Raw genomic sequence first — 26,877 nt, forward strand, 5'->3', positions numbered from 1 at the left:
CCAGCTCTGCTGGGACATTTCAAAGCAACATGCTAAATGAGGCAGCCTGTTGTTTTTAAAGCAGATATCCTAATGAGGCTTATTAGGTTTTTCCATGTCTCTATTTTGAAAGCCAATAGAGATTGACCAGGTAGATAATGTGATACCTTTTATTAAGCCAAGAAAGAAATTGTAAGACAGATGCCTCCGGGCCAAAATGTTCTTATGAAAGTTAATGCCAAGCCAACTTCCCAGTCGTGAAAAAGGGAGGTACTCACTGATCTAAACTCTAGAGAGGAGGAATTAGTCATGATTTCTCAAAGATAACAACCACGAGTCCCTAAGGGTAGCAAAGAGAGTGGCACAGACCAGAGACTAAAGTGTACACCTTGCAAAAAATATTCTGGCAAACCTAACAAGAGAAATCCTGACTATTCTCCTAATGATTTCAGAATTTCCAACTGGTGGCCACAACAGCTCCTGACTCTATCCCAGTAGCACTCATTAGAACAAAGCTGCTTCGAATTAGGTCCAATCTACATGCTGAATCAATCTTTCATCCCTTTGATTGCTTCTGAAAATATTTATATTTCTTAATAATGCACATTTTGTCTTGCAACTTCTGATGAAACCCAGACAGGGGGTCCCAAAGCAGGCAAATGTATGTGGAAGGGTGATTTGGGACAGGAAAAGGAAGATAAAAAACACAGCTTTTTCCCATTGGGGAACCATTAGAGAATATAAATCTAGCAAGTTTGGTTATGTAAGCATCAGAGAAGGATTGTAATAAATATAGGTTGGAATCTTATAGTGACCTAACGGAGATTATGGCATATTCTTATTATCATGTGATTCTTCAATGCAGTTTCGACTATTTGCCTGGCTAACTTAATAGATTTTATGGAAAGCTATTGTGGGAGAGATCCAGGAAGATATCATAGTGCAACCAATAATAACCCACACAACCCATCATATCAAAAAATAGAGGGCACCTGGGTGGCTCAGTGGTTAAGCCACTGCCTTCGGCTCAGGTCATGATCTCAGGGTCCTGGGATCGAGTCCCGCATCGGGCTCTCTGCTCAGCAGGGAGCCTGCTTCCTCCTCTCTCTCTCTGCCTGCCTCTCTGCCTACTTGTGATTTCTCTCTGTCAAATAAATAAATAAAATCTTTTAAAAAAAATAGAGTAATAGTTATAAAGGAGATGCAACCAGATGATTTAAAGTATGTTTTCATTGAATAAGGAGCATAGCATTGGGAAGATGGTATTTGGGGGGAGGGGGAGCAGTGAGAGTGGATTTCTGATTTAGGGGGCTGAGAAAAAAGGAGCCCACTTTCTCCTGTTATCAACCAGCAGGGTGGCCTTACATAAGTCCTCTAACTGCTCGAGACCTTGGGTTTTTCTTCTATCTGGGACAGTTTTTCTTGTAAGTTTTAAATTGTATGGTTTTCTAAAGAATGATCATTGTCTTAAGTGTTCATTTCCCTCTAGAAGCAGAGAGGAAGAAATCAGAGACTTTGTCCGATGTTAAGGGTCTCCAGTCTGAGGGATGGAAACCCTACCTCCTCACAACGCCCTCACATGTCCCTCATCCCCATTCACCTCTTCAAACATCTTCCTCACTTCAATCCCTCTAGGCACCGTGACAGAAGAAAACACCCAAAACCAATGCCCATTGACTCCAATCACCCCATTTTAGAGATGGGGAACATAAAAATCAAAAACGTTGAGGTTGCACAGTAACTGATAAGGCTAGAATTTAAACCCAGGTCTCATCATTTCCAAACCAGGATCTATTCTGCCAAGACAAAGTGCCTCAGAGTCTGGGATTTTTAGATTCCAAACAAAGTGGGATTTCTTGTGACCACCCCATACTACTGAAGACTCCTTACAGTTAGGAACAGGAGCACAGGAGAAGGCAGTGGCTTTGAATGTAGACTTCTTGGACTTGAATAATTTGTCCCCAGAGTAGTAGAAATGCACGTTTTCGTAAGTCCCTAAACTCTATAAGACACTGGGTTGGTTTTTTTGTTTGTTCGTCCGTTTGTTTGTTTGTTTATTTTGCTTGGATAATGGAAATAATAACATACTTCAGAGAACTGGACAGAGATTAAAATGAATATTTTTATATTGAGATTAAATGAAGTGGCATACATGTTTCCCATAGTTGTGGTCTGTAACAAATATTACCTGCCATTCATTCCATCATCATCTTCATCAGGCACATAATCACTAGCAGTAAAGAGACCCTGAAAGGAACCTAGGAAATGTAGTTATGAATTCTGGCTGAGATCCTGTTGGCTCCATGCCTCAGTTAACTCTCAGAGCCTCAGTTTACTCACCAGCAAAACGGGAATATCAAAATATCTGCCTGTGAAGAATTGCAGTAAAAATCAAGTGGGTTATGCACATGAGATAATTTTTAAATAGGTAGAACCCGATAAAATCTTATGGGTTCATGGTTTTATTAAAACATTATTCTTCCTAGGCTGGAAACCCTCCAGACGCCTGGAGTTGTTTAACAGATAATAAAGGAGATAATGCCACTGTTTTGTTTCTCAAATAAGCCACCTTAGACATAAAACACCATTAAATCATAAAAGAATAAATTCATTTCCTCAATTATCACCATTATCCACTTAATCCTATTCTACTGTTCTCTACCTAAACTTGTGGTTCTCTCATAATTTTACCTTACCAGAGGATTAGATAACAAATAGCTCACAGGGACAGGGTTTAGAATAGGAAAACAGTAAACCCTCTCTCCTCTTTGCCTTCCAAGTGAGGGAGAGAAATATCTCAAAGCAAAGAAAATGCGCTTTATGAAATATTAAATGCAGGCTTCCAAAAAGCGTTCATCCCCTCGTTAAAATGCTATCAAACTTTGCTATTGACTAGCTATCTGTCTGTTGCATGTGAACTTAAAAATACATTCATTATTGAGATATAATTTTGTTCAAGCTAAAGAAGCATCATGGGCATGGGAATTGTTTTCTGAGTGGGATTATTAAAGGGTTTGGGGCCTAAAGGTGTATGTCTATTTTAAAAAGAAATTTTCTGATTGCAGATAACTTCTCAATTTGATTTAGTGTCGAACGATAGTGATGGGGTTGATAAGTGAGCGTTCATCGGTAATTCATCTTGTGCTGGTAGAAATTTACAGCAAAGCAGTGCTTTCCCAACAGTGACAAGCCCTATTAATCTTCTTCAGACACATTTCAATAGGTGTCCCCATCTGTGGCCAACATCTAAACACTCTGGCATCACCGGCGACTTGGAGACACCTTCATTTCAAGTTACACTACTGAAAATGTGATACTAGATTGTACTCTATTTTTTAACCTAATTCTCTCTCTTCATTCAATTAGCCTTTCTTGCCTGGATTTTCTGCTCATGTGTAACATCATTTCCCAGGGAGAGCTCTCAAAGCTTTGGTTTCTTAGAGATGCACAATCTCCTCCAAGGTTAACAACCAACAACTTTTTTACAAATTAAAATTGCATAGATCCCCATTCTGACAGTCACTGGCCTCTGATTGCATATGTCCTTAGAAAGTAGAACCTGCTCAAAGAAAGCCCGGCTGGGCATTTGAGAGCGCTTAGCCAAAGGGGGAGGCTATAAAATCCATTTGTGTTCATATTTGGAATGCAATTTGTTATCCTGAACTATGATATTTAATTTCAGTGCAGGAGAATGGGAGAAAAGGAGAGGCAATTAAGAAAAGAGGGTGCTGGAAATGCAGCCCCGTGTTCAAATAGCCACATTTACTCAGCAGATTCAGTCCATAGGATCAACCCCCTCTCCTGTTCCTTTGCATCTGCTGGGGGACCTCCTGTTAGGAAAAGAAATGCAATAATCACTTTAAGGATAGATTATTTCTTCTAAATTGCCTTTATTCTATAGGCAATATCCTCTATGTGGCTGCAACGTTAGTCCAGGCAAAAATGTAGAGGGAGTGTTTGATTTTGGATTGCACCTAAGTGCTTTTTTTTTTGGTGCCATTTTCAACCTCATAATGGGTTTGGTCTTGCAAAGAAATAGGATTTGAATAGCATTTTTCTTGTGCACTTTAGAAACCTTTCAAATGAGAAAACTCCCTCAGACATTCTTACGTTAGCAAGGTTAGATATACCTGCATAATGAATGGAATTATTCTTAACTTCATTGAACTTTTTTTTATCCATGTGTGATCTGAAATACATATGTGTCTCTCATAAGTGTGTGTGTATAATAAAGATACATATTCCTAAAAAATCTCCCTCCCTCCCTCAAATTATTCTTCCCAATGACCATATGAGTTTCTTATAGATCTCAATAACCTTATTGTAGGTGGCAAGTTTAAATGTGCCATATTAATAACTTGTTATCCAAGACAAATTAAGTCCTTATGTGTCAAAAGCACTCGGCACTGGATTATCTACAAGACAAGTATTTATTGAATAAATGTTCAGTCCAATTTCATTTTAATGTGACTGACTGTATGTTTCAGCCTCTTAGGCAGAGATAAAAACACTCAGACCTATAACTGTGTTGCAACATTACACCTAACTTGTCTATTTCTATTATTGTCTCCTAACTTAGAATATGGAAAGAAGGCTTTTTTTTTTTTCCTTTGCTTTTTTTTTTTTTTTTTGGTTGTTGTTGTTCTGAAGAGCAGGGAGAGAGATAGAAAAACGGCTGGCATTCAGCCTAAAGAGAAATCATTGAAACAAATTAATCCTATGCCGTTTAAATTGACATGGTAATCCATCATCAGAGAAGGCAAACTCTGAAAGCAATCTAGAATCTGCCCTGCTCTTTCACTGGTCCTGGAGGCACAAAGATAGATAGTAAAGGGGGATGGGGGGGAGGATCATAAAAGTTAGGAATGACTTAGAAAATAATAAAATTGATTATATCAGCTCTCACTGTCCAGCCTCTGAAAACCTCCTTTGGAAAGGGGAGGTTAACTTTCAACAGTTGCTTTCAAAGTTTGCTTCTAAGTGGCAGGTCATCTGCAGTAGTTCCGACAGTTTGCCTCCTTCTCTAGGCTGCCAGGCTGCTGACTAGTGTAACGTTGCCTGCCTCGTTTAAAAAGTAGACCAGCTAGGAGCTCTGGCAAGACCCACACTTACACAGAAACTTCCCCTACAGTGGTAAGGGGCTTCTTATATGGGGTTTAGGATTGGGGTTTGTTTTTGTGTTTTGTTGCTTTTTGATGGGGAGGAATGGGAGGGAATCTTTTTTTTTTTCTTTTTTTTCTCCTATAACCTTGTTTTTGCACTCAATGAAAATGCATGTTATTGTAATTTTCAGAGTATAACTTTTGTAATGTCTTTTAAAACAGAGGCAAGCCACCATGCCCTGTCTTCTTTTTGTGCCTTTTATTTTGGAGGCTCATTTTTCTAAACTTCTTGCACTTCAAAAAGCCTGTGATGCTATGTTGTTAAAACTTGTACAAAATTCCTAAATTATATAGAAAACTGAGGTATCGCATCCTGGTTGATAGTTAAGATGAAAAAAAACCAAAAAACCCTTACTAAGAGCTCCATTGTAAAAACAGTATGCCTCTATTTTAAACACACAGAATCTTTTTTTTTCTCTCTCTCTTTAGTATTTATGTAATGTTTTTATTTTTGTTTTTGTCTTTGGAGGGTAAGGGGGTTGCAGAACCTCGCCTTCTCATTATTGCCTAGGCATATAAAGTTGAAGACAGAAATGAATACTATTTTTAATAATGCATTAAGCTATAAAAGCACGACAATTTGAAAATTCTTTTTTAAAATCTCAAAATCTACTCTGTTAACAAAAGACAGTGTGTGAAGACAAAAACCCAGATACCTTCGTGCCAAAGGCAAGAAGGCAGAAGGACACGAATATAAACCATACCCCCACAGCTGCCCTATTTAAATCTATCTAGGATAGAGTTTCTTCTAGTTTATTAAGAAAACTTTATATGTTCCTGAAGCTTTAAAGTAAACATCATACCTCTTTTCTATGATCAGAATTTATATTGACTGGTTTTTAAAATAGGGTGAATAATGCTTGCATATTGACTAATGCTTTTGAAAGCACGTAAGCACAAAAGACAAATTAAATGCATTTCCAGCCAGGGTAAATAGGAAGAGAGTTAAAGGCTCTTATATAAAAAATTCATCCACAGCCATGCCACTAACAATGTTAAGAGTTATTAGCAAAGAAGGGGAAGTTTAGATGTTTGTGTGTTCATTTTAAATAGAACCTAGGAAATTTAAATAGTAGCTCTTCAGTAACCAAACGTGGAATTGTACTTTCTGAAAAAAATCTGATACCTTTGATTTTGTTTTCTATTTAGAAACAATGTAGGCTTTAGCCAAATAGTATATGATTTTAAAAGTCATTAAATCAACCAATATAATATGAAAAGAATCAATGAGTAAACAAGCATTAAGTATTGGAGACTGAAAAAAATTACTTTTTAGCCCCTACCCCTCCACCCACCCCCCATGTCCCTTACAGCTGGCCATGCTCTAGCTTCCTTCTAATTGTATGGTAATATGGTAACAAAGTATATGCAAAATGAAAATCTGCATCATAACTTTTGGAGTCAATAAGTAAGCTATCAACACACATTCTGCAAAGAAATAGGATTGCCTAATTTTTTAACCTCCCCCTGACATGTGATATGATGTGATCCTGTCAAGAAATACCCAATGTGACATTTTTCACTGAAGCCAATATTCCCTCCCTTTTATGTTTTCACTTTTGCTTTAAACTGTTTTAAGTGATATCATCTAAATCAATTTACCTCAGTCAAGCACTTCGTAATCTCTTTGATAAGGCTGATTAATTTATTATAAATTGTAATGGACAGATGGGGAAAGTACCTTTCTCTATTCTATAGTCAAAATAAAAGGGCCAGTGTACATTTTATTTAAATGTTATACTTTGTAAACTCTCCAGATGAAACCTCCTATGCTCGAGGAGCTGAATATCATATATTAAACCTCATCCTCTTAATTTTGAACAGAAGTCCTTTACTTTTAATGCATACCTCCAACATTTCAAGAAATCAGCCTTCGAAGAGGAGAAATGCAGTTGGCAAATTAAATAATTAATTAATTGTGTTTTCTAAATTCACACATAATGTTTTTCTATTATGGCAGTGTATCTGTCTTTGTTCATCTACTTCTTTAATTATATGATTTATGCTGAAACTTCACTTTAAGCTTTCTAAAAGCCAGTAGAAGGAAAACTAATCCTTAAATTATTTTCCTCCTTCCAAAATTCACCTTGAGTTTGTGGCTAAAGGAAATTAAACCAGATAACCCCCCTTTGTTGTTCTGTTTGTATTTTATTTAAGTACACTGATGCAGTTAATGAACAATATTAATTTATCTGGATATCTGCCTTGCTAACACTTTCGCATTTAAGTGACTGGCAGTTGATATCATTTGATTAATGCTCTTTTTGACATACCAAAAATGAACTGTCATTTTAAAGGTTTCCCTACCAGGCTCTTGCGAAAAAGGGAGAAAATATAGAATTAGATTATCTTTCCTCACTCTGTCTACTTCTAAATAGGAGCTAATGTCCACATGGCTTTAGATGTCTTTAGAACTTTCTCATTAGGAACTGCCTTGCACTGTAATAATAAAAGCATGGATAGCTAACATAAGACTTGGTTACATGGGCAACAAGCCTATCTGTATCTAGAACCTATTCTCTTTTAATTCTTCAGTTCACTGAAAAGTAAATTAAAGGATCATATTGTTGAATTTTTAAATATATATTAGGCAAAAGATGCTCACCTTTTTTTTAAGTGCCCCGCCAAAGCTGTCAAACTGAAAATTGACGTTTTTACTTTGAAGTGTCTTTTTATGATTCTGCGAGGTACAATAGCTTTACCATTACTAACTTGCTTCAGCTTGTATTTCAACAATAGTGATTCCAAGGAGCTCATTCAAAACTCTTTTTTTTTTGCGCTGCTTTCTGCCAGACCTCGGCAAGAACACATGAGTGACAGCCTCTATCTAGTGCTTGAGTATATGAACCTTTAATCCATCATGGAACTTCTAACACCCTAAGGATATATACACACCCATACACATACACCTTCATGTACGGAACTATTACATAAACTACCCATTAAAATGCCAACAGGTTTAAAGCCAGCAGAATGAATATTTTCCTAATCTCATCCAAATTTTATGGCTATAATTTGGCTACTGGCAAGATTCTAAATTGGCTTTTACTTAAATGAAAGAAGGTAAAATATGCAGTAGATTTGGGGGTTTGAACCCCCCCCCCCATGCTAATCTACTGTTGTAGACGTGTTAGAAATATTGTTCAAAGTGGGCTGGGTGGTCAGTTAAATGGAAGAAAATATTTCACTACATTATGTTTTTCTATTCCCTAAAGTCCACCTCCATGGAGTAGGATTCCTTAATGGATAAGACTGTTGTCTCACTGAATGGAAACCTGCTTTCCTAGAAAGGATGGGGGTGGGGGAGGCCATTGAAGGGCAGGGAGCAACTAGAGGGAATTCCCCCTCCCCCCACCCCTCCCTCCTATCCTTCCTCCCTGCCTTCCCCTTTCTTCCTTACTTCTTTGCTACACCCCCTTTTGGTATATAAGTGTAGTTAACCTTCGCTCTGGCCAAGACCAAGGAGGGCTAATGGAGACCCGATTCCTGACAGCTTCAGGTCAGCGAGAGCCTAGAGCTCCCAACCCAGGAATGAGAGGATTACCAAGGAAGGAATTCGAGGCACCAGTCGCCTCACACCTGAATAACATCGCTCCACTCCATTAGGATCCATATTAATAATAATAATAATAATGATGATGATGATAATAATAATAATAATTACCCCTTCTGGAAAATAGTTAATTGGATCTGAAGTTATATTTCCTGTTGCATTGAGGGGCCGAGCAGGGCAACCTGAACTGAATTCCTCAAGCTGCCAAGAAAATCGAGGAATCTGGTGGGGGGGAGGGGATAGGGAAAAGTAGAAGTAAGTAAATAAATAAATAAATCGATCAGCTTCTTCAGAAAGAGCAGATTTTTTCTTTTCTTTTCTTTTTTTTAAGGAAAAGGTCACGTGCTGGAAAAGGAAGAAGAAACGAAAGAGATTCTCCCCTTTCCTCACCTTCCGCCCCTCCTTTCCCCCTCCAAATTAGTGTCCTCTTGATTATTTGCAGCTGTATCGAACCTTGAGGTTTGTTCACAGGAGCCCGCGAGACTCCCGCTCCTAGAAGTGAAAAGCCATTTTCACGCCAGGACTTTGCTGCTTGAGTTTGGGGGAGGAAGGTCTCCTCTCCCTCCCAGCAAATTCCACCCCCCAAGCCTTGCTAACTTTAGGGAGCCCCGCAAGACTTTTCTCCTCGGCCACTTGAGGCTCTTGCCCCCAGCCTTGGGGCCACAGACCGATTTCCATCGCTGGAGCGTGGCTTGATACCCCCCAAAGCTAATTTCTCGCCCTGGGGAGCAAGGAGACGCGCCGGCGGCTTCGCTGGTGTGTGTCACCCTGCCCCCGCCTTCCTTCTCGGCCTCACACTTCCTCCCACCTGCCCAGGAGTCCCGAACCTGCCATCCACTAGCAATGTGGTCCGCAGCGGGTTCCGCCACCCGGCGGCCGCCCTAGGGTGGGAGGGACACACAGCCCGCGGGGCTGTGTCCTCTTTGGGAACATCAAAGGAGAAAAGGGACAGAGATGAATCAAGGAGAAAGTTAGGGGATGCTGCGTGTCGCGGCTGGGGCGGCAAAATGCAACCCGTTTGGGTCACACCTTTGCTCCAGGAAACTGTCTGCAGAGACCGCACTGTGGGGGAACCAGCCAGCCTCCCCGCGTCGGGCCTGCGTTCCACTCCGGTGGCCACCTGACCACTGTCACTCGCAGCGTGGAGCCCGTGGCTCCCGAACCCTTGGCCCCCGTGGCGGCCCGCGCAATCCTTCCCTGGCGGCGGCCCGGACAAGCCGGGCCGCGGCGGACACCCTGCGGACGGCCGCGCCCTGGCGTCTCCCGTCGAGCAGGGAGGGACGGAGGCCTGCGCCCGGGAGCTCCCTGGCGGTGGTCCGGCCGCCCCCCTCGAGGGCTGCTCCCCCTTCTCAGCCTCGCCAAATCCCTGAAAGCCTGGGCCCCCTTCGTCACCCCGGGGGCTTCTAATCACTCCGTATCGATTTCCCTAACTCTTTTCATCCCGTTGAAGACACATCTTAAAACACTCCAGCCCGGAGTGTGCTCTGGGCTTTATCCACACTAATAAAATGATTTACCCTTCTCTCTGCGCTCTCCTCGCAGAGGAAAATCGTTCGAGCCCCGGCTACTTGTGTGTGATCAGTAAATATTTAGTGCGGTGACATCCTCAGCTAGGCTTCGGATCGATTCGGGGACCACCGGGAGGTGCGCACGGTCCGGGCGGGGCCGCACCAAGCCCGCCTAGGGGGCTCCTCCCGCCCTCGCCGCCGGCCGCTGATTTACGGCCTCGGCAACCAGCAAAAGGGGGCGAAAGCGCGCCGGGAAAATTGGCTTTTCAACCTTTTTACTTTTGACATTCAGCCACCTCCCCAGGCTCTTAATTCTCGCCTCTTCTCCTTCCCACCCCCCTCCGCCCCCGACCAAGGGCGCTCTGTGCGCCCCGCGCGTCCTTCCTGCGGCAGCGCGCTGCGCTCGCGCCCCCGCGGCCCGAGGACCACCTATCACAGCCCTGAGCCGCGACGCGGGGAGGCCCAGGCCCCTGCTCCAGGGGTCGTCGCCTTCGGGGCGAGGTGCACTCTGCCCGCCCACACCTCAGAAGGCGGAGAGAGGGTGGAAAGGCCCACGTCTCCGTTCGCCGAACAAGGAGCCCCTCTGGCTACCTTTTCTCCGACTCTCGGTCACTCCCCTGTTTCTGTGGCTGGTGCTCGACGCCCCTCGGGCCGGAGGGCGTCGGGTGGGAACTTTACTTGCTTCGCAGAGGAGCTCCTGTTTCTTTAGAAGCGAAAAAGCGTTGGGACGTGCTGGAAGGGGGTCTCCTACCCTGATCTTGGCTGCCACAGGGCTGCAGGCGCCGCAGTGGCGGTGTCCGCGTCGCGCTGGCCTTCCCAGCCTCCCCTGGGCGCACACTCTCACTGCAAGGCCGCGCCGGGACCTGGACCCCGGGCAGTGGGCCCGACCCGGACTCGCCTGGCCTGCGGGACCCGCCACCTGGGACGACTACACTGTCCGAGTAGAGAAATGTGAGGGCTACAAAGCTCTTGGGTTTCCACGGCTCTTCAGCCCGGGGGCGCTGGGGCCTGAAAGACTCCAACACTGTTGCCCACCTGTTAGCGGGCCTCCTCTCCTCTCACCTGGGGCCTGGGCCTCTGCAGTTCCGTCGGGCCCAGGGAGGAAGGTGAGCGACCTTGCGGGGTCCGCGCACGCCTCCCCAAAGCTAGCGCCCTCTCCTTTGTCCTACCCCTGATTTTCTAAACTGCCTTATCTGCAGACTATATCTTTATACTAATGCATACTTAATTGGTCCGTCTTGACTGTCCATATAAAACAATTTAATTAGGGTGCTTTCTTGCTTTGGAGAGCAAAGAAAAAAAAATCTGCCCAGTGCTTATTGTATTTAGCACCAATACAGGCAGAAAATGTAGCACAAGTTTTTGGTTGAAAGAGCACCTCTGTGCCCATTGAAGGGCGTTGATCCGAAAAGACAGAAAGGACAAGTAAAATCGATTTGAAGCGACCCTCTCTGTCCCTTTCACACCATTCAGAAACTCCATTCCTTCTAAGACAAAGACCAGCGCCTTGGGAATTCTCAGGGGAAAAGAGGACTCCAGTCCCACAAGCCTAGGGCACTTTTTAAAAAATCCTCAATATTGCCCTTAAAACCGGCTCTCGGTCCTGTGTCCCCCGCGTGTGGGTTTCATAGACACCCCCTCCGAAGCGTCAGGCAGTAAGGCTGACAGAGAGCACCCCACTTCTGTGCGCATTTGGCCTTCTGGCCAGGCCAGACAAGCCTTTTAGGGTTAGTGCAGCCCTCACCTTTGACCCCCAAGATCGGAGTGACTGCCACGCTACAGAGTGCAGAGTTACAACTCAGGCCAAAGTTAAAACAAAACAACAACAACAACAACAAAAACACTTCTCTACTCCCCACCCAGGGAAACCGGTTCTGGTTCCGCGGCCTGAGCCACCTTTACCCAGTAACCCCCTCCACCTCAACTTTTTTTTTTTTTTCTTTTTTTCTTTTGCCTTCTTCTCTTGCAATGAACTGCCCTAACCACCTCTGAAGGAAGGAACTTAAGTTGTCAGGGGAGCATCGCTGGGTTGCGGTGGGTGAGTTGTCCTCCATAAGGAAACCGAATGCCAGGTTATCCGACAGGCGCCCAGGCTGGGGAAGATGGTCATCGATCAGACCTGGCAGGGAAGGGAGGAGGGAGAAAAGGAGAAAGGAGGGCAGGGGAGGGGAGAGGCTGGGCCGCGATCACCTTCACCTGCCCTGAGCCCAGCCCCCCTGTTGAACTATCCCTCGACCTCCTGCCGGGATTAAAGGGGGCGGGGGCGGAAGGGAGGGGGCACCCCCCCCCCCCGAGTTACACAAGTGGCCTCCTTCTATAAGAGAATGAGTTCACCACCTCCCCAGAGAAGCTTCACCATCCATCCACTCGATATAACTGAGGAGACAAACCACAAGGAAAAACTTCTGTAGCCCATATTTATGGTATTAATGAATAGTTAAAAAAAGATTTACACTTCTTATGATCAATATTCTGAGTTATTTCCCTCAAAGTATATAATTACAGTGTCTTCAGAGTTTTCATCATTGTTTGAGGTGGCAAAACCATTTGTAATTTTCATTAGCCAGTAAACATGTAATTAACATTCAGCACTGTGTTTAACTTAATTCCTGTTTAAGACAAGGACAAGAAGCAGCCGAAGAGCGTTAGTTCCATTTGTCAAGTCTGACATACATCTTACCATAACAGTTTCCTAAAATAAAAGATCCGTGTTTCCCCATTATTCTTCTCTTAAAACAAAACAAAAAAATCCATTAGTTAAAACTGTATTAAAACTGCAAGAGGCAAGATAGTTTATTCTCAATTTTCTCTAGTTACTGTATTCCTGCTTCCTTTTTTCATTTGGGAGGGTGGGTGAAGGGAGGGGGTTAATTAAGCATTCATTATTTGAAGACTTGAAATTGGGAACCCCTCCCCCCAAAAGAAATAGGTTTCCTCCTCAGGAAAGTTCTAGAATGGAAACTGGAAAAGGGGGGCACGGATCTGCAAGGGAGAGGGAAAAATCACTTGGGGGAACCTGAGTTAAAAGTAGAAAAATGAGGATTCCAACGGATTCCTAGGAAAAATGTTGCCCTCCTGTTTCAAGTTCTATCTCTGATCCAGGGTGAGGGGAGCCTGTCTGCCAGGCTGCTAGGCTGCTGCTTTTTCCCCCTCCTCTCCCACCTCTGTTTTTTTCCCAACTTGCTTTAGGATTAGCCTCCATCCCTCTCGACCCCAAACAGTGGAATTTGGCTGTGCCTCGGGTCGTCTTGCTTTGCAATATCGCCTATAGTTGTTGGCGGTTTTCTGCTGCGGCTGAGCCGTTTTGCTCCAGCCTCCGACTAAACTCATTAAGTTGGGAGATTTTTTTCAATTGGACGGGTGTTTTTAAAGTCTCGTCTTTCCAGCCCCAAACAAGGTGTAACAACGCACTCTTCCTTCTAAGGAATGAGATGAGAGACAAGGATCACTCCAGACATCTCCTACCTACGGTTTGGGGTTTTTTTTCTTAAAGGCGAGGCTTGCATTCCTCAGCAGCTATGTACAAAGCTCCCTGAAACCTCGTCTCTCTAAAGTTAGTGTGCAGGGTTTTCCAAGGCTGAGAACGCCTAATACATGGGGAAGCACTTCCTTAAGGTGGAAGATCTCTCCCTTCACCTTTCCTCTTTTTCCCTGCAGGCTAGTGCCTACTTTTTATCAGTTTGCACAATCGCTTAGATAAACACCGAGGAGGAGATTCTCTTTAATTATCAAAGACACATCTTTTCAGGGGGCCAACAAAGCGTTTATTTCACCCGCCAAACTAAAGGAGAGTTATTCCAGTTTAGAAGGAAGATGCAAGCGGTTTGGGACCTTGAACAAGGCAAATATGGTTTTGGTATGTTTACTTACAGTATTTTTTTTCTCTCTCTCTCTCCTTTCTCACTTTTTTTTCCTTGTGCTGTGTGGGGCTGGGGATGACTTGGGGCTTTTCAAAATATCGGTTTGCTAACGTGTATGAAATGCCTAGGACTGTGGTTTCAGGGGTTTGGGGAGGGGGGGCCGTCAATTCAATGCATTGCCATATTTTATTACATTTGTGTGATAGGAGAGGTGGTGGAGGGGGGAAGAGGGGGAAAAATACAATTGCAAAGCTGCCAAAATATGATTAAACCGAAGCGTAAAGACTGCGGTGCCTCCCCGTCTCCTCGTCCTGTCTCCTCAAACTCATTTCCTTCGATAGAGCAAACTAAAAGCCAGTCCTATAAGCGTGTTTTTCCAAGCAACAGACGACTCGATTTTTCTAGCAAAGGAGCTGCGAGGCTCGCACTAAGTATCAGAATTTACTGTTCGATTTGCCTCTGCGCTTTATTTTGCAACCTTGTGCAACTGACAGCCAGCCAGGCAGGGAGGGAGGAAAGCTGTGCCCGGCGCCCTCGGCCGCGGCTCGGGGAGAAGAGCGCTCGGTAAAAGCTAGGAGGAGAATCGCGACGAGAAGGGTACTCACCATCGGGCGGGGTGGTGGAGCTGGCGTGCGGATTTCAGGCAAACGTTTACCTTTTTGCTGTCTATTGCAACCGCGTCGGGCTGACTTAAGAAGCAATTCTGTGCTCTGTCCAGAACGTTCAAGGAACGGTTCCTCATTTTTAAAAAGCCAGCGAGAGAGACGACAGAGACAGAGAAAGAAAAAGAGAGGAGGGGGTGAGGGGGACGCACATAAACCCAGTTCAGGGGGGAAAAAAAATCATCACCTCTCCGCCAGTGACTCGGGAAGCGCAGAGGTGGCGAGATCCGAGTCCGGTCCAACCAAGCCAGAGCCAATTAATTTTAAATCCGGAAGAATTATTTAGATTAAAATGTACAGAACTTTCATTCTGCTATGCCTACGTGAGCTCAAAGTCGTTTCCCTTTAAGAGCTCCTTTTCTTTTAAAGTTGAATTTTAGGCAGCGAGGACTCTTACACTAGGGGGCAGACAGATACTGTACTTGCTCCAATCTTAAGCAATTTTTTCCCTCCCAGCATATGCTCTGATTTAGCACTGTAAATTTTTCAGAGGACCCAACTCTGACAGCCCCTGGTGATTTTCAAAGTACCACAAGCCAGTGGTTAAAAATTGCATTGACTTGGAAGTTCAGAGGGACACAATGGAAGCCCCTTTCCCTATTCATGGAGCTCCAGTGTGGTGGAAGAGAAAAACACACACGGACTAGATTGAGGGAAAGGAGGAATTCAATGAATCCTGGTGGACAGAACTGGTTTCTACTGAGTTCAGAGCTAAACTCGGCATTTGCTGGGGTCTGTATTCATATTGTGATTTAATTTGTGGAGAATTACAGCCATCAGGCCACTTTCTGCAAGAAAATCATATTCCTGGGTGGGTTTACTTTTCTTTTTTTTTTTTTTTTTCTTTTTTCACCAGAGTAAAACAAATGTTTTTCCAACTTTCTCCGGCCAAATTAAAGCTTGCCATTCCTCTCATTAAAATAAATTTACATCTACAATAAAAGACTGGGCTGGATTTTTTTTTTGAACACGACATATTGATATTTATCTGTTAGTCTTAGAGCTGTTTATTCAAGGGAAATGAGCATCTCTGAAGAAGACATTTTAAAATATTCCCCCCCCCCACTTTTTCCCTCAGTCTGCAGTCTTTCTCTTCTTGTATGCAGTAAAATTAACTATAATTGATAGGGTCATTTATTTATTTATTTGGAATTTTAATAGCCTTCCCAGAACTGAATGAATCCTAAAATGAGAGTGAAATACCTCTGATTTCATGTCAGCCCTGTGGTCATGTGTGTAGCAGGCTTCAGTTCTGTAAGAGATGAGGAAATTCTTCATTTTAAATCTGAGGCCATCAGAGCGCATTTCAAATACCAAAAATCTCTGTACCGTGGAACCTTTTTCTCCTCAAAAACTTCCCACTTCACTTCTGTAAAAGGTGATCTTGCTATCGAAGTGTCTGCACTCAAAAGGCGAGATTAAGATTTCCCTACATTTATTCCCATCTTCTATTAAACTGAGATGGGTATGCCCATTAGATTTCCTATTTCAACACAGCCCCGCCACATCTCTGCTGAGTTTGCCCCTAATCTACTGACATTTGTAGCATTAGGCAATCCCTTGAATCATAGGGGTTGAAATGGAAGGGGGAAAAAAAAAAAACACACCTTCTCTGAAATGATTTCTTTTCCATCCTCTGTCCTCTTTAAGAGAAAGTTATATTGTGTCTCTAATCAACCTGAAATTCTCAGCCTGCTTCTCTCTCTTTGGCAATCTCATTACACACCACGTTTATGATAGTTCAGTGTCCACTATGGTTGTTGTTTTTCTTTTCTTTTCTTTTTTTTTTTTTAACTTTCAAATAATCCCAGCACCTGCAGCTTTAGTGAAATACGTGATTTCAGCGGAGATGGGGTGAGGGCTAAGAAGGCTTCAGGAATGAAGTGTAAGGGGTGGGGGGTGTTTCTCCTTCCCTAAAAACTAGCCCCTGTCTGCCTACATCTTCACTTAGTACCTTCCTTGTATTCTGTCTGTGTGTAAAGGATATCAAGTGCAAAATGTACACCAGCACAGGTCAATTATATGTCTGGTTTATGTTTTTTTTTTAATCTTTCATCTCGTCAATTTTTTTGAACTATCAAGGATGCCTTCCTGTGGTCATTAATTTAGCCTATATGTTCATGTTTCCTGAAGCTCATTGTATTTTATGTCAAATATTTTAATTGTTCATAAATCTGGTTGGCGTCCCAGATTATGGTTTTTCTCGGTGCAAAAATGTGTATGATGGTGTCAAAATTTTGTTCCATAAATGTTGAACAGTCACAATTCACTAACTTCTCATAATCAAACCAAAAGTCTACTGCGTTGAAATATAGTGTATTCTGTGGGGGCAATTCTACCTGTTTGATGTTTAAAACCAAACGCTCTGGAATCCAGAGACACATCCATGTTGATGACTTTAGCACACTGAGCGGAATGGCTCAGGCTATGAAGTTGTTCTTACTGCAGTGAATCTCTTGAGATAGACCATGGCGTGTGTGTGGTTTTTGTGAGTTGTGCTTGGTATTATTCCCAATTTGGAGCAGAATCTCTGGTTGTGTTTTAATGACTATATGGATGCTTAAAAGGAACTTGAGGAACAATGAAGTTCGTACTCAACTGTTCCATGACCTAGAAGCACAGTCGCTGAAGTCTTTGTCTGTGTACATTGACAAATGTGCATCTGATACATGTGCGCTTACATGTGTGTACAGAGGGTAGGCACAGGGGAGCCTGGGAAGCTGCTTCCGCTTGTCCATCAGCGCGCAGAACGCTCTATTCACCTCTCTCCACGACTGGGTGTGTGGCAGGACGCTGGGCTGTGAGTTAGCTATAACTAATGAGAGAGGATAAAGTTGAGGAAAATTGATTTTAATTGCGTCATGACAATGAGATGAAGTCTACTTGTGCTTCTCAGCATCCGAGATGCTTTATTTGAGCAATTAAAATGTCAGGCCACATACCTGGGAAATGTTAACCCTACAAGGAAAAGATAGACGCTAAACGGCTTTTTTTCCTCAAAAAGGGAAAAAAGAAATAAGCCACGAAACCAAGCAAGTGATCAGAGTCGATTACGAGAAGGGTCTACCATCACCCGGATTTGACCAAATCTTTCGTTTGGTAAATGTCTCCAAGCTCGGTTCCCGGCACCTTCCTACCCCCCTACCCGCTACCCCTCTGCAAAGAAACCGGGGAACTTTTCTCTTTCTCTGGCATTGTGGGCACAAAGATGCGCTGGGAGTCCCGGGTGGTGCGCGAGCGACGGATTTCGTGGCATCGCCAAGTTGCGGGAGGCGAAGTCCTCGATTCCATCCAAAGCCTCTCGCGGAGCCTTTAAGAGGCGTTGTGTGTGCGCGCCGCGCTCCTCTCCCCGCTGGGGCGGAAACCTCCGGTGCGGGGTGCAGAGAGCTCGGGGGCCGCGTGCCCGGGGCCGGCCCGGGCCCATCCCCCGCCTGGCGGTGGTGGCGGCACGGCCGCCCCCTCCCCGCCCCCCTTGGCCCCCCGCGCTCCCCGCGCCGCCGCTGCTACGCCGCTCGCGCTAGGACCGGGCTGAGCTCGCGGCCGCCATGGCGGGGCCGCCGCGCTCCGGCCAATGACGACGAGGGGGCGGCGCGCGCGCGCCTGGCCAGGCCAACCCCGGCTGCTGCCTTATAAGGCGCGCCGTCACCATGGCAACGTGCGCTAAGTTGCAGCAGTCGTGTCAAAGTTCACTATATAGAGAGCTCAGTGAGCTGATCGCGGAGAAGCCACTTCTGCCAGCCCCGGCGCCTATAAATCGCATTCCCTCCCGCGCCCCCCTTTTTAGCATATTTGATCACTTTGATTCTCTGTTCTTTTCTCTCCGCGGTGTGTGTGTGCGTGCGCGCGTGTGTGTTTTCTTCTCCTCCTCCTCCTCTCCCCGAGTTGCCTCCTTTCTCCGGGTGCCGTGCTGCCTTTTTTCCCTTCTTTCATTCTTTCTCTCCGTCTTTTTCTCCCCCCTCTGCGCACGAAGGATGTGCTTCTAGGTGGTGATCTGCCCTCCTCTCTCTCTTTTATCATTTCTCCCCCGCCGCCGGCGAGTTGACTCTTTCCCTATGTGTGTGAGGCGGCGGCGGCAGCAGCAGCAGCAGCGGCTCCGGCGGCGGCAGCAGCGGCAGCAGCGGCTTCAGCGGCGGCGGCGGCGCTAGACGCGGCGGCTCCGGGCCCGACCCGGCGGCTTCGGCGGCGGCGGCGGCGGCTCCGGCGGCGGCGGCGGCCCGGGCGGCCCGCAGGGAGCAGCGAGCGGCCTCCATCCGGCGAAAGCGGGCGGCGGCGGCCAGAGCGAGCGAGGCGCGCGCCGGGCGCCCGTGGCAGGCGGCGGCGGCGGCCCAGCGCCAGGACGACGCCGCGCAGCGCCGGACGCGGACCACTTTCATGCTGATTCCCCCGGACCCGGGCAGCGCTCCCGCCACTCCGCGGGCCGCCGGCCTCCGCCCCGGCCTGCCGGGCTTTCTGGGTGCGCCCGCGACCGGCGCCTCCGCTCTCCCAGTCGTCCTGATTTCGATGGCTTTCCTGAATGGCTGACTGTGGGCTGCCCTGGACTTGGCCCCCGGACAGTCGCCTCTCCTCCTCCTCTTCCTCCTCCTCTTCCTCCTCCTACTCCAACTCCTCGGCACACCAGCTCTGAGAGCGAGAGAGTGAACGAGAGAGGGAGGGAGAGAGTGAGAGCGAGCGAGATCTTTGGAGAGATTTTTTTTTTTTTTTTTTTTTTTTTTTTTTTTTTTTGCCTCCTACTTCTGTCTTGAAGCCAGACAATCGACTTGCAGCTCTCCCTCCCCTCCCTCTCTCTCCACGTTCTGCTCCCACTCTCTCTCCCCTGGCCCCTTCCCCTCCCCTCCGGGCGGAAAGCCCCCCGAAACCAACAAAGCTGAGCCGAGGGAAACAAACAAAACAAACACACCGGGCCAGACAAGCCATCGACAAAACTTTGCAAAAGCAGAAACAAAAAAGGAAAAACTAATCAACCTCAACCAACCAGCCCCCGAGCCACCCGGGGCGCCCTCCCGCGCCCTCTCGCACCCTCGCACACACAAAAGGCGGCGCGCCGGAGCCCGAGACCCGGGAGCCGCCGCCGCCCGCAGCCAGGGGAGCAGGAAGTCCGGACGCGGCCCCCATAGATATGGCAATGGTAGTCAGCACGTGGCGCGACCCCCAGGACGAGGTGCCCGGCTCGCAGGGCAGCCAGGCCTCGCAGGCGCCGCCTGTGCCCGGCCCGCCGCCCGGCGCCCCACACACGCCACAGACGCCGGGCCAAGGGGGCCCGGCCAGCACGCCGGCCCAGACGGCGGCCGGTGGCCAGGGCGGCCCCGGCGGCCCGGGCGGCGACAAGCAGCAGCAGCAGCAACACATCGAGTGCGTGGTGTGCGGGGACAAGTCAAGCGGCAAGCACTACGGCCAGTTCACGTGCGAGGGCTGCAAGAGCTTCTTCAAGCGCAGCGTGCGGAGGAACCTGAGCTACACGTGCCGCGCCAACCGGAACTGTCCCATCGACCAGCACCACCGCAACCAGTGCCAGTACTGCCGCCTCAAAAAGTGCCTCAAAGTGGGCATGAGACGGGAAGGTATCGGCCTCTCATTTCTCCCCACCCACCCCCCTCGCCTGGGGTCCCGGGGCCCTGGGTGCGTTTGGCTAGCCTGCTCTGGGTAAGGACGCAGAAGCCCCAAGCTCTTCTCTTCGTATTGCAATTGAAAGGGGTTTTATACTAGAAACAAGTTCTGCACTGGAACCCAGATCCCCAAATCCGCATGCTTTGGCCGACTGATTTCCTCCTCTACTTTCTCTTCGGGCTGTTTCATTTTCTTTGCATTGATTCCGAGTTCATTCGAGTTCGCCTTTCTACGAGGGATGGGGTGTTGTCTGTTGTTGTTTCAAAGCCTGGTTTACTTCTCTGCCTTTCCTCTCTCTCTCTCCCCTTGTTTTTCCTGCATGTTCAACATATGTCCCTCCTCCCCACCCCTCTCCCCAGCCCCCACCCTCTCAAAAAAAAAAAAAAAAAAAAAAAAACCTGAGATTGTACTTTTGTACAGGAGGTTCAAATTACAAATGGCAATTTTATGCACTTCGCCGTATTAACGCTGCTGCCGGGGCAGCGCTCATGTGACCCTCCGTGGATTAACATTCTGCTAAAAAAAAAAAAAAAATACCTCTGTTTTCTTTTTTTCCTTTCACTTTTGAAAGGAGGAGAGCGCGCTAGGGAGCAGGGAAGGGTGGGCGAGGGGCCCTCGGCGGCTGCTTTCGCTCTGCGCGAGTTGGGTCTTTGTGATATAAAATTCGCCGAGCGCCGTGAGCCGTGCTCGGCCAATGGCGCGCACGGCGCTGGGCGCGGGCTCCGGGCTAGGGCGAGCGAACGCCGGGCTTTCTTTGTGTTTTTGCGAGAGCGACTCTCCCGGTCCGGCGTCAGATAACAGCCCGAGCCCCAGCCTCGCCAGCTCTCCCCGGCCCTCTCGGGCCCTGCCTTGGCTACGCCGGCGCCGGCCGCCTGCTCCCCGCCTCTCCCCGGCTTCCTCTCGCCTCGGCCGGCCTCTCTCTCCGCCCTCTCCCTCCGTCTCTCTTTCTTCGAGCACACTGATTAGGCTGCCGCCAGACCTCGGCTTTCCGCTCGTCTCTCACCGGGGGTTCCCCGCCGGGCTGGGGCTGCGGGGTTTGGGGGAGAGTTGTTCCGGGGTGGCCGCAGGCCGTCTGGGGTGAACCCTGGTGTCTTTCTGCAAAAGCGTCTCACCCTCCCCCCCGCCACCCAGACTCGCCCCTCCCGCTCCCTCTCCTCCAATCAATAAGAAATATCAGCTGTTTAGCAGTAAAGAAGAAAGATGCCCCCAGAACGCTACCTCCCGCCCCCAGTGCCGGGGACCCCGAGGCAAAGCGGTCAATTCTGGGTCCTCGGCGGCCCAGCCCCGAGCGGGCCTCGGAGGCAAGTGTGCCGTTTTGGCCGCCGGAGCCTGCTTGGGTGGTGGTTTGAGAGCAGCGCTGCCGGGCTCCCGGTGACTTCCAGGTCTCTGGCCCTGGCGCGCCGGGGCAGGCCTGCCGGTAGTGGCGCGTCTCGGGGGTCTGGGTCAGGTGGGGGTCGGGCCGGGAGAGCTGGGGGACGAGGCTGGTCATTAACGGCGGGGTGTCTCCTTTCCTCCCCGCAGCGGTACAGAGGGGCCGGATGCCGCCCACCCAGCCAACCCACGGGCAGTTTGCGCTCACCAACGGGGACCCTCTCAACTGCCACTCGTACCTGTCCGGATATATTTCTCTGCTGCTGCGCGCCGAGCCCTACCCCACGTCGCGCTTCGGCAGTCAGTGCATGCAGCCCAACAACATCATGGGCATTGAGAACATTTGCGAACTGGCCGCGCGGATGCTCTTCAGCGCCGTCGAGTGGGCCCGGAACATCCCCTTCTTCCCTGACCTGCAGATCACCGACCAGGTGGCCCTGCTTCGCCTCACCTGGAGCGAGCTGTTCGTGCTCAATGCAGCCCAGTGCTCCATGCCCCTCCACGTCGCCCCGCTCCTGGCCGCCGCCGGCCTACACGCCTCTCCCATGTCCGCCGACCGAGTGGTCGCCTTTATGGACCACATACGGATCTTCCAAGAGCAAGTGGAGAAGCTCAAAGCACTGCACGTCGACTCCGCCGAGTACAGCTGTCTCAAGGCCATAGTCCTGTTCACCTCAGGTAGGAAGGAGCCCTGCCCTCTCAGTCCAAGGACTTCTAGCTCAGAGTTAGGGACCAGAGAACTTGGGAGTCCCCATCCTGGGCACAGCCTCCCCTCACCCCCACCCCCTTGAAAGGCCAAACTGTTGAGAGCAAACTTGGGAGTGGGAACTCTGTGTAGGTGCTGGGCCTCACCAGGCCTGTCCAGGGGACAAGAGGGGAAGGCTGGACTGCAGGAAGATTGCTCCAGACATAGGCTCTCAAAATGGGCCATGTGAAAGCCTCTTGAGCCTGCCAGGCTGGGATGCATGTTCCTGCTCCCTCCCTTAGCTCCCGGCCTTCTGGGTCAGCTGGGCCTGTGCTGTCTCCCCTGCCCCATGGCTCGTTTTCTGTCACCCTGGCTGAGCCTCTAGGAGATGCCTCTGGGCACTGGGGCGGTCCTGGCATCATCTCTGCAGGGGAAAGTTTGCCCCTGCAGGGGAAAAGTTTGTCTGCTAACTCAGCAGGAGTTAGAGCTCCAGGCAAATCCAACCTGAGGGCAGCAATTTTAAAAATCATATTCTTATTAAAACAATGCAGACTGCCAGGAGAGGAGGAAGAGCTTTCAGGAAGGGGCAAGAGAAAGAAAGGGGCCATCGTAAGTGTCCAGAATGTCTGCGAGGGCTGGAAGACTCTGGCCTCCTGCTTTCTCTGCCCAGGCAAACACTTAAGGCAATTTTCAAACAACCCAAAGTGTATGCCAACTGGGGCTGGATATGAATGTTGCCAGAGATATAAAACCATCATTGACTGCATTATGAAATCGAATTAGTTTGTATGTAGTTTAACCTGTGTGAGTAATAGATCTAATATTAATTAACTCTTGAGGCCAAATGATTTTTGAAGGTGTCTGGCTTTCCACTTTGGGCCACACCTGAGCCTTTTGGCTGCCTCCAGGCTGAGTTCAGCCTACCCCAGGTGGGTGGAAATCACCCCCTCCGCCTTCTGGGTCTAAGTTGTCAGCTGATCCCTTTGTCATGCCTGAGAGGGGAGAGGGGTTCCCAATTCAGAATAACAAACATTGGGATGTTGGTAGGGCTTAGAACCTAGAAACTGCAGTTTTTACAGCTTGTAATCTGGACACTAGGAGTGCTGAGTAGTTCCTGTGGCAGACAAAAAGATCTACAATTTCTTCCTTATTGTTTGAAGGAAATCTAGGGGCCCAAGTCATTAGCTCAATCGATGGCAGGGTTCTGAGCCCTTAACCCACTGTCTGTTATAACTTACTGTTTCTCACACATCACCCCCCCACACACAGCCACCCCAAATTCTGCCTTTGAAAGTCCTGAGGTAACCAATGAAAGGGCAGTGTCTGGGTGAGGAAAAGCTGTGTGGAGAGAGGCTTGGATCTGGAGTATTTTTCTCAGGGGAACTGTCATAACTAGAACATTTGCCGGATGCAAATGTGCAGGCAGGATATTGCCATACCCCACAACCACCTTCACCCCCATCCCACAACCCTACTACATCCAGCCCAGGAGCCCAGATGATGGGGGTGTTGTTAATTTCTCAATATCATTGTTAGCTCTCAACCTTACTCTTGGTCTTTCAAGGAAAGAAATGCCTGATACTGTCTCAACAGTTTAATTTATTACTATTTGCAAAATGTAGAGGCCTGTGTGGAGAATGCAAATCGCCTCACAAAGAGATAAAGGTCCCTCTTATCTGATTCATAGGGAGACACACAGTGTACCAGTGCAGAGGGAGGGAGTCCTGTGCAAACAGATCTTTTAATTCCTGACCACAGACACCTATGCATTCTTTACGTGCGGAGTCCTAGATGCACACAGGAGGAAATTGCATATGTGTTCTGGTTCTTGGGGTGGAGGTAGTGGCGGCTGTTTTCAGATGTCTGTTTTAAGGATTCACAATATGCATGTGTTCGCCCCAGTCTTGTCTAGGGAGCCCAAAAAGGTCAGGTCACAACCTGCACCGCCTTCACTGAGAAGCCTCTCATTTCAAAGGCACTTACTGTATTTTTCACATATCCGAAAGAGAAAAGTGTTTTCCTGAAGATAACAGGGGAGGGGTTTCTTCTTGGACGGACCTGGGTTTTATAAACAAACAAATAAATAAATAAATAAATAAAGGGGGTAAGAGAAAAAGGGAGAGAGAAGAAAAGGGGAAAAAGAAACAGCTCAAATGAACAGAGAGATCACAGTTTGCATGGCTGCCCTTCAATAGGGCTATACTGACAAGATCAGTTTTAAAGGGCCACTTAAATCAGTTTCAAAGACTGGAGAAAAATGAGTCGCCCTCTTTGGGGAGAATCTGAGGCTGGGTTGTGGACGCCATTACTAGAGGCTGGGCCAGGTTGTTGCCCCCCCCCCCAACTATATAATTATAAGCCAAACTATTATTTACAGACGAGGAGGGGGAGGAGCCCTGGCAGTTTTGGTTTCATCTGTTTGTCTGTCTGTTTACTGACTTGAGCCAGATTTCACCCAATGCACTTTGCTTGGGGCCTCCCAGGGACCCAGCCTGAGGACTGGGACAGTGAAAGCCTGCAGTGCACTGAGCTTGTGTTTGACTTTAAAGCAAATACCCCAGGATCATCTCCTGCTCTCTCCACCACCACCACCCCGCTCCCCTTCACCCAGGTTTTTAGCACAGAGGCATTTGCTCCAACTCCGGTCGGGGCAGTTTGACAGCCCTGTACACACACCTCATGTGACCCTTTTCAGACCTCTTAATCTGATGACTGAATTCTTCTTCTCCTTCCCCTGCTTCTTCTTCTTCTTCTTCTTCTTTTAACTTTCTTCCAGATGCCTGTGGTCTCTCTGATGTAGCCCATGTGGAAAGCTTGCAGGAAAAGTCCCAGTGTGCTTTGGAAGAATACGTTAGGAGCCAGTACCCCAATCAACCAACGCGATTTGGAAAGCTTTTGCTTCGCCTCCCTTCCCTCCGCACGGTCTCCTCCTCAGTCATAGAGCAATTGTTTTTCGTCCGTTTGGTAGGTAAAACCCCCATCGAAACCCTCATCCGGGATATGTTACTGTCCGGCAGCAGTTTTAACTGGCCGTATATGGCGATTCAATAAATAATAAATCAAAATAAGAAGGGGCAGTGAAACAGAGAGAAAGAAAAGGCAAAAGACTGGTTTGTTTGCTTAAATTCCTTCTGTTAAGAAAGGATATAAAAGGATGTTACAAGTTTGCTAAAAGAAGAGAGGGGAAGAATTTAATGGACTGTGAATTTCAAAAAAAAAAAGACTGTCAAATGAACTTTTACAGAATGCATTAAAAAAAAAAAACTCCTGTGTCGGTCAGAGCAACTTGCTACTTATCATTTTTGTATAAAAAGGAAATTAGTCTTTTTCTTTTTTTGGTAAATTTTTGAAAAATATTGCTAAAAGTGCATTTAAGGAGATTGGGAGAAAATTAGCAGAATGGAGACAGTAAGTCTTTTTTTTTTTTTCCAAATTATTAATTGTCCTGTGTCTATGTACCTCTAGCTGTTCTTTTTTGTACTTTTCTGGTTCCAAACCAGTTTATTCTGTGGTTCTATAATAAGTTTTGATATAATCTTGGCTTCTTAAAAACTGTGTATCCTTAAAATATATGTTCTGCAAGAATTAAAACTGAATCCATGAAAATATCATAGGAAGACATAAAACTTTAAAAGGCAACTCAGAGATGATGGAAACGCACTTAGAAGTGGTGACCAAAAATTTTAGGCGAAGTTGAGCACTCTTAATTTGAGAACTGGAGGAACCACATACACTTAACTTCCCCACCCTGCCCCCCCCAAAAAAGACACCATGACAAACCTAGCTTTTTAAAAATATTTTAAGAAAGAGAATGAACTGTGGAATTTATTGGCAGCCAAGGAATGTGTCCAAGACACATGCTGAGGTTTTGAATAAAAAGTGAACTTTTGTAATTTGAATTGGGTCCCGCTTAGTTCTTGAATTGTTACGAAAATCCTATATCTGTTTGTATATTTGCAAACCCTTTGTATTATAATTGTTGATATTTTCCCTTTTTAAAAAATACCATTGAAATCAGCATGACAAAATAACACTGTTGGCACTTATAGGTAACGTGATTGATTCAGTATCTTAGAGTTTACAGTTTGTGTTTTAAAAAAAACTGAAGGTTTTTTTTTTAAGTGCAACATTTCTGTATACTGTAAAAGTTATAATAACTGAACTGTTTGGTCGAGTCTTTGTGTGTTATATTCCAAGGAAAATTGAAAGTATTCAGAAATTAAAATATTATTTGATATCTGAAATCTGTTTGGCTGTCCCCACTCACTGTCTTTCTCATCGAGAAGAGCCCCTGTGAGCTCTCGCTGAGCCGGGCCCGGGGGTCCATTTGTTTACTGCCCTCAGTCAGTTTGTTCAAAGGTGGACTAGTGTATTTGCCTGTTTAATTTGGGTGTGTGTGGGGGGGAGAAGCTGAAGTTAATGGTTTATCTATGGTTTAGGAAGTGCCATACTGATATAGTAAACCACCCCCATTCACTTAATCCTCCTTTTAA

At 46.9% G+C, this 26,877-nt stretch overlaps 2 protein-coding genes across 5 annotated transcripts in view; one reads left to right on the forward strand and one right to left on the reverse strand.

The window, feature by feature from the left end:
* LOC131835667 (uncharacterized) overlaps positions 1 to 15,690 on the reverse strand; it is a 73,913-nt gene extending 58,223 nt beyond the window's left edge. The window contains exon 1 of the mRNA XM_059180108.1: positions 14,912 to 15,690. The gene's annotated coding sequence lies outside the window, so the exon portion shown is untranslated. The remainder of the gene's footprint in view (positions 1 to 14,911) is intronic.
* Positions 13,457 to 26,628, forward strand: NR2F2 (nuclear receptor subfamily 2 group F member 2). 4 transcript variants are annotated; one of them, XM_059180105.1, is made up of 4 exons: positions 13,466 to 14,058; positions 18,695 to 20,282; positions 21,850 to 22,377; positions 25,161 to 26,628. In XM_059180105.1, exons 2-4 carry the CDS (start codon positions 19,841 to 19,843, stop codon positions 25,433 to 25,435), a joined length of 1,245 nt encoding a protein of 414 aa, XP_059036088.1. In that variant the 5' UTR covers positions 13,466 to 14,058; positions 18,695 to 19,840; the 3' UTR covers positions 25,436 to 26,628. The 4 variants fall into 4 exon arrangements, with proteins under 4 accessions (XP_059036089.1, XP_059036088.1, XP_059036087.1 ...); XM_059180106.1 differs by lacking the exon at positions 18,695 to 20,282 and having other exon boundaries at positions 13,457 to 14,058; XM_059180104.1 differs by lacking the exon at positions 13,466 to 14,058 and having other exon boundaries at positions 18,265 to 20,282.
* Positions 26,629 to 26,877: the final 249 nt, after the last annotated feature.

This window comes from Mustela lutreola, chromosome 7 (assembly GCF_030435805.1).
Source record: "Mustela lutreola isolate mMusLut2 chromosome 7, mMusLut2.pri, whole genome shotgun sequence".
Classification (NCBI taxonomy): Eukaryota; Metazoa; Chordata; class Mammalia; order Carnivora; family Mustelidae; genus Mustela; species Mustela lutreola.

Excerpts from the sequence above, each read along its gene's own strand:
- NR2F2 (XM_059180105.1), top strand. The coding sequence starts at position 19,841 with ATGGCAATGGTAGTCAGCACGTGGCGCGACCCCCAGGACGAGGTGCCC. Across the intron at positions 20,283-21,849 it reads AGTGGGCATGAGACGGGAAG|CGGTACAGAGGGGCCGGATG; the intron begins GTATCGGCCTCT and ends TCCTCCCCGCAG. Across the intron at positions 22,378-25,160 it reads CATAGTCCTGTTCACCTCAG|ATGCCTGTGGTCTCTCTGAT; the intron begins GTAGGAAGGAGC and ends ACTTTCTTCCAG.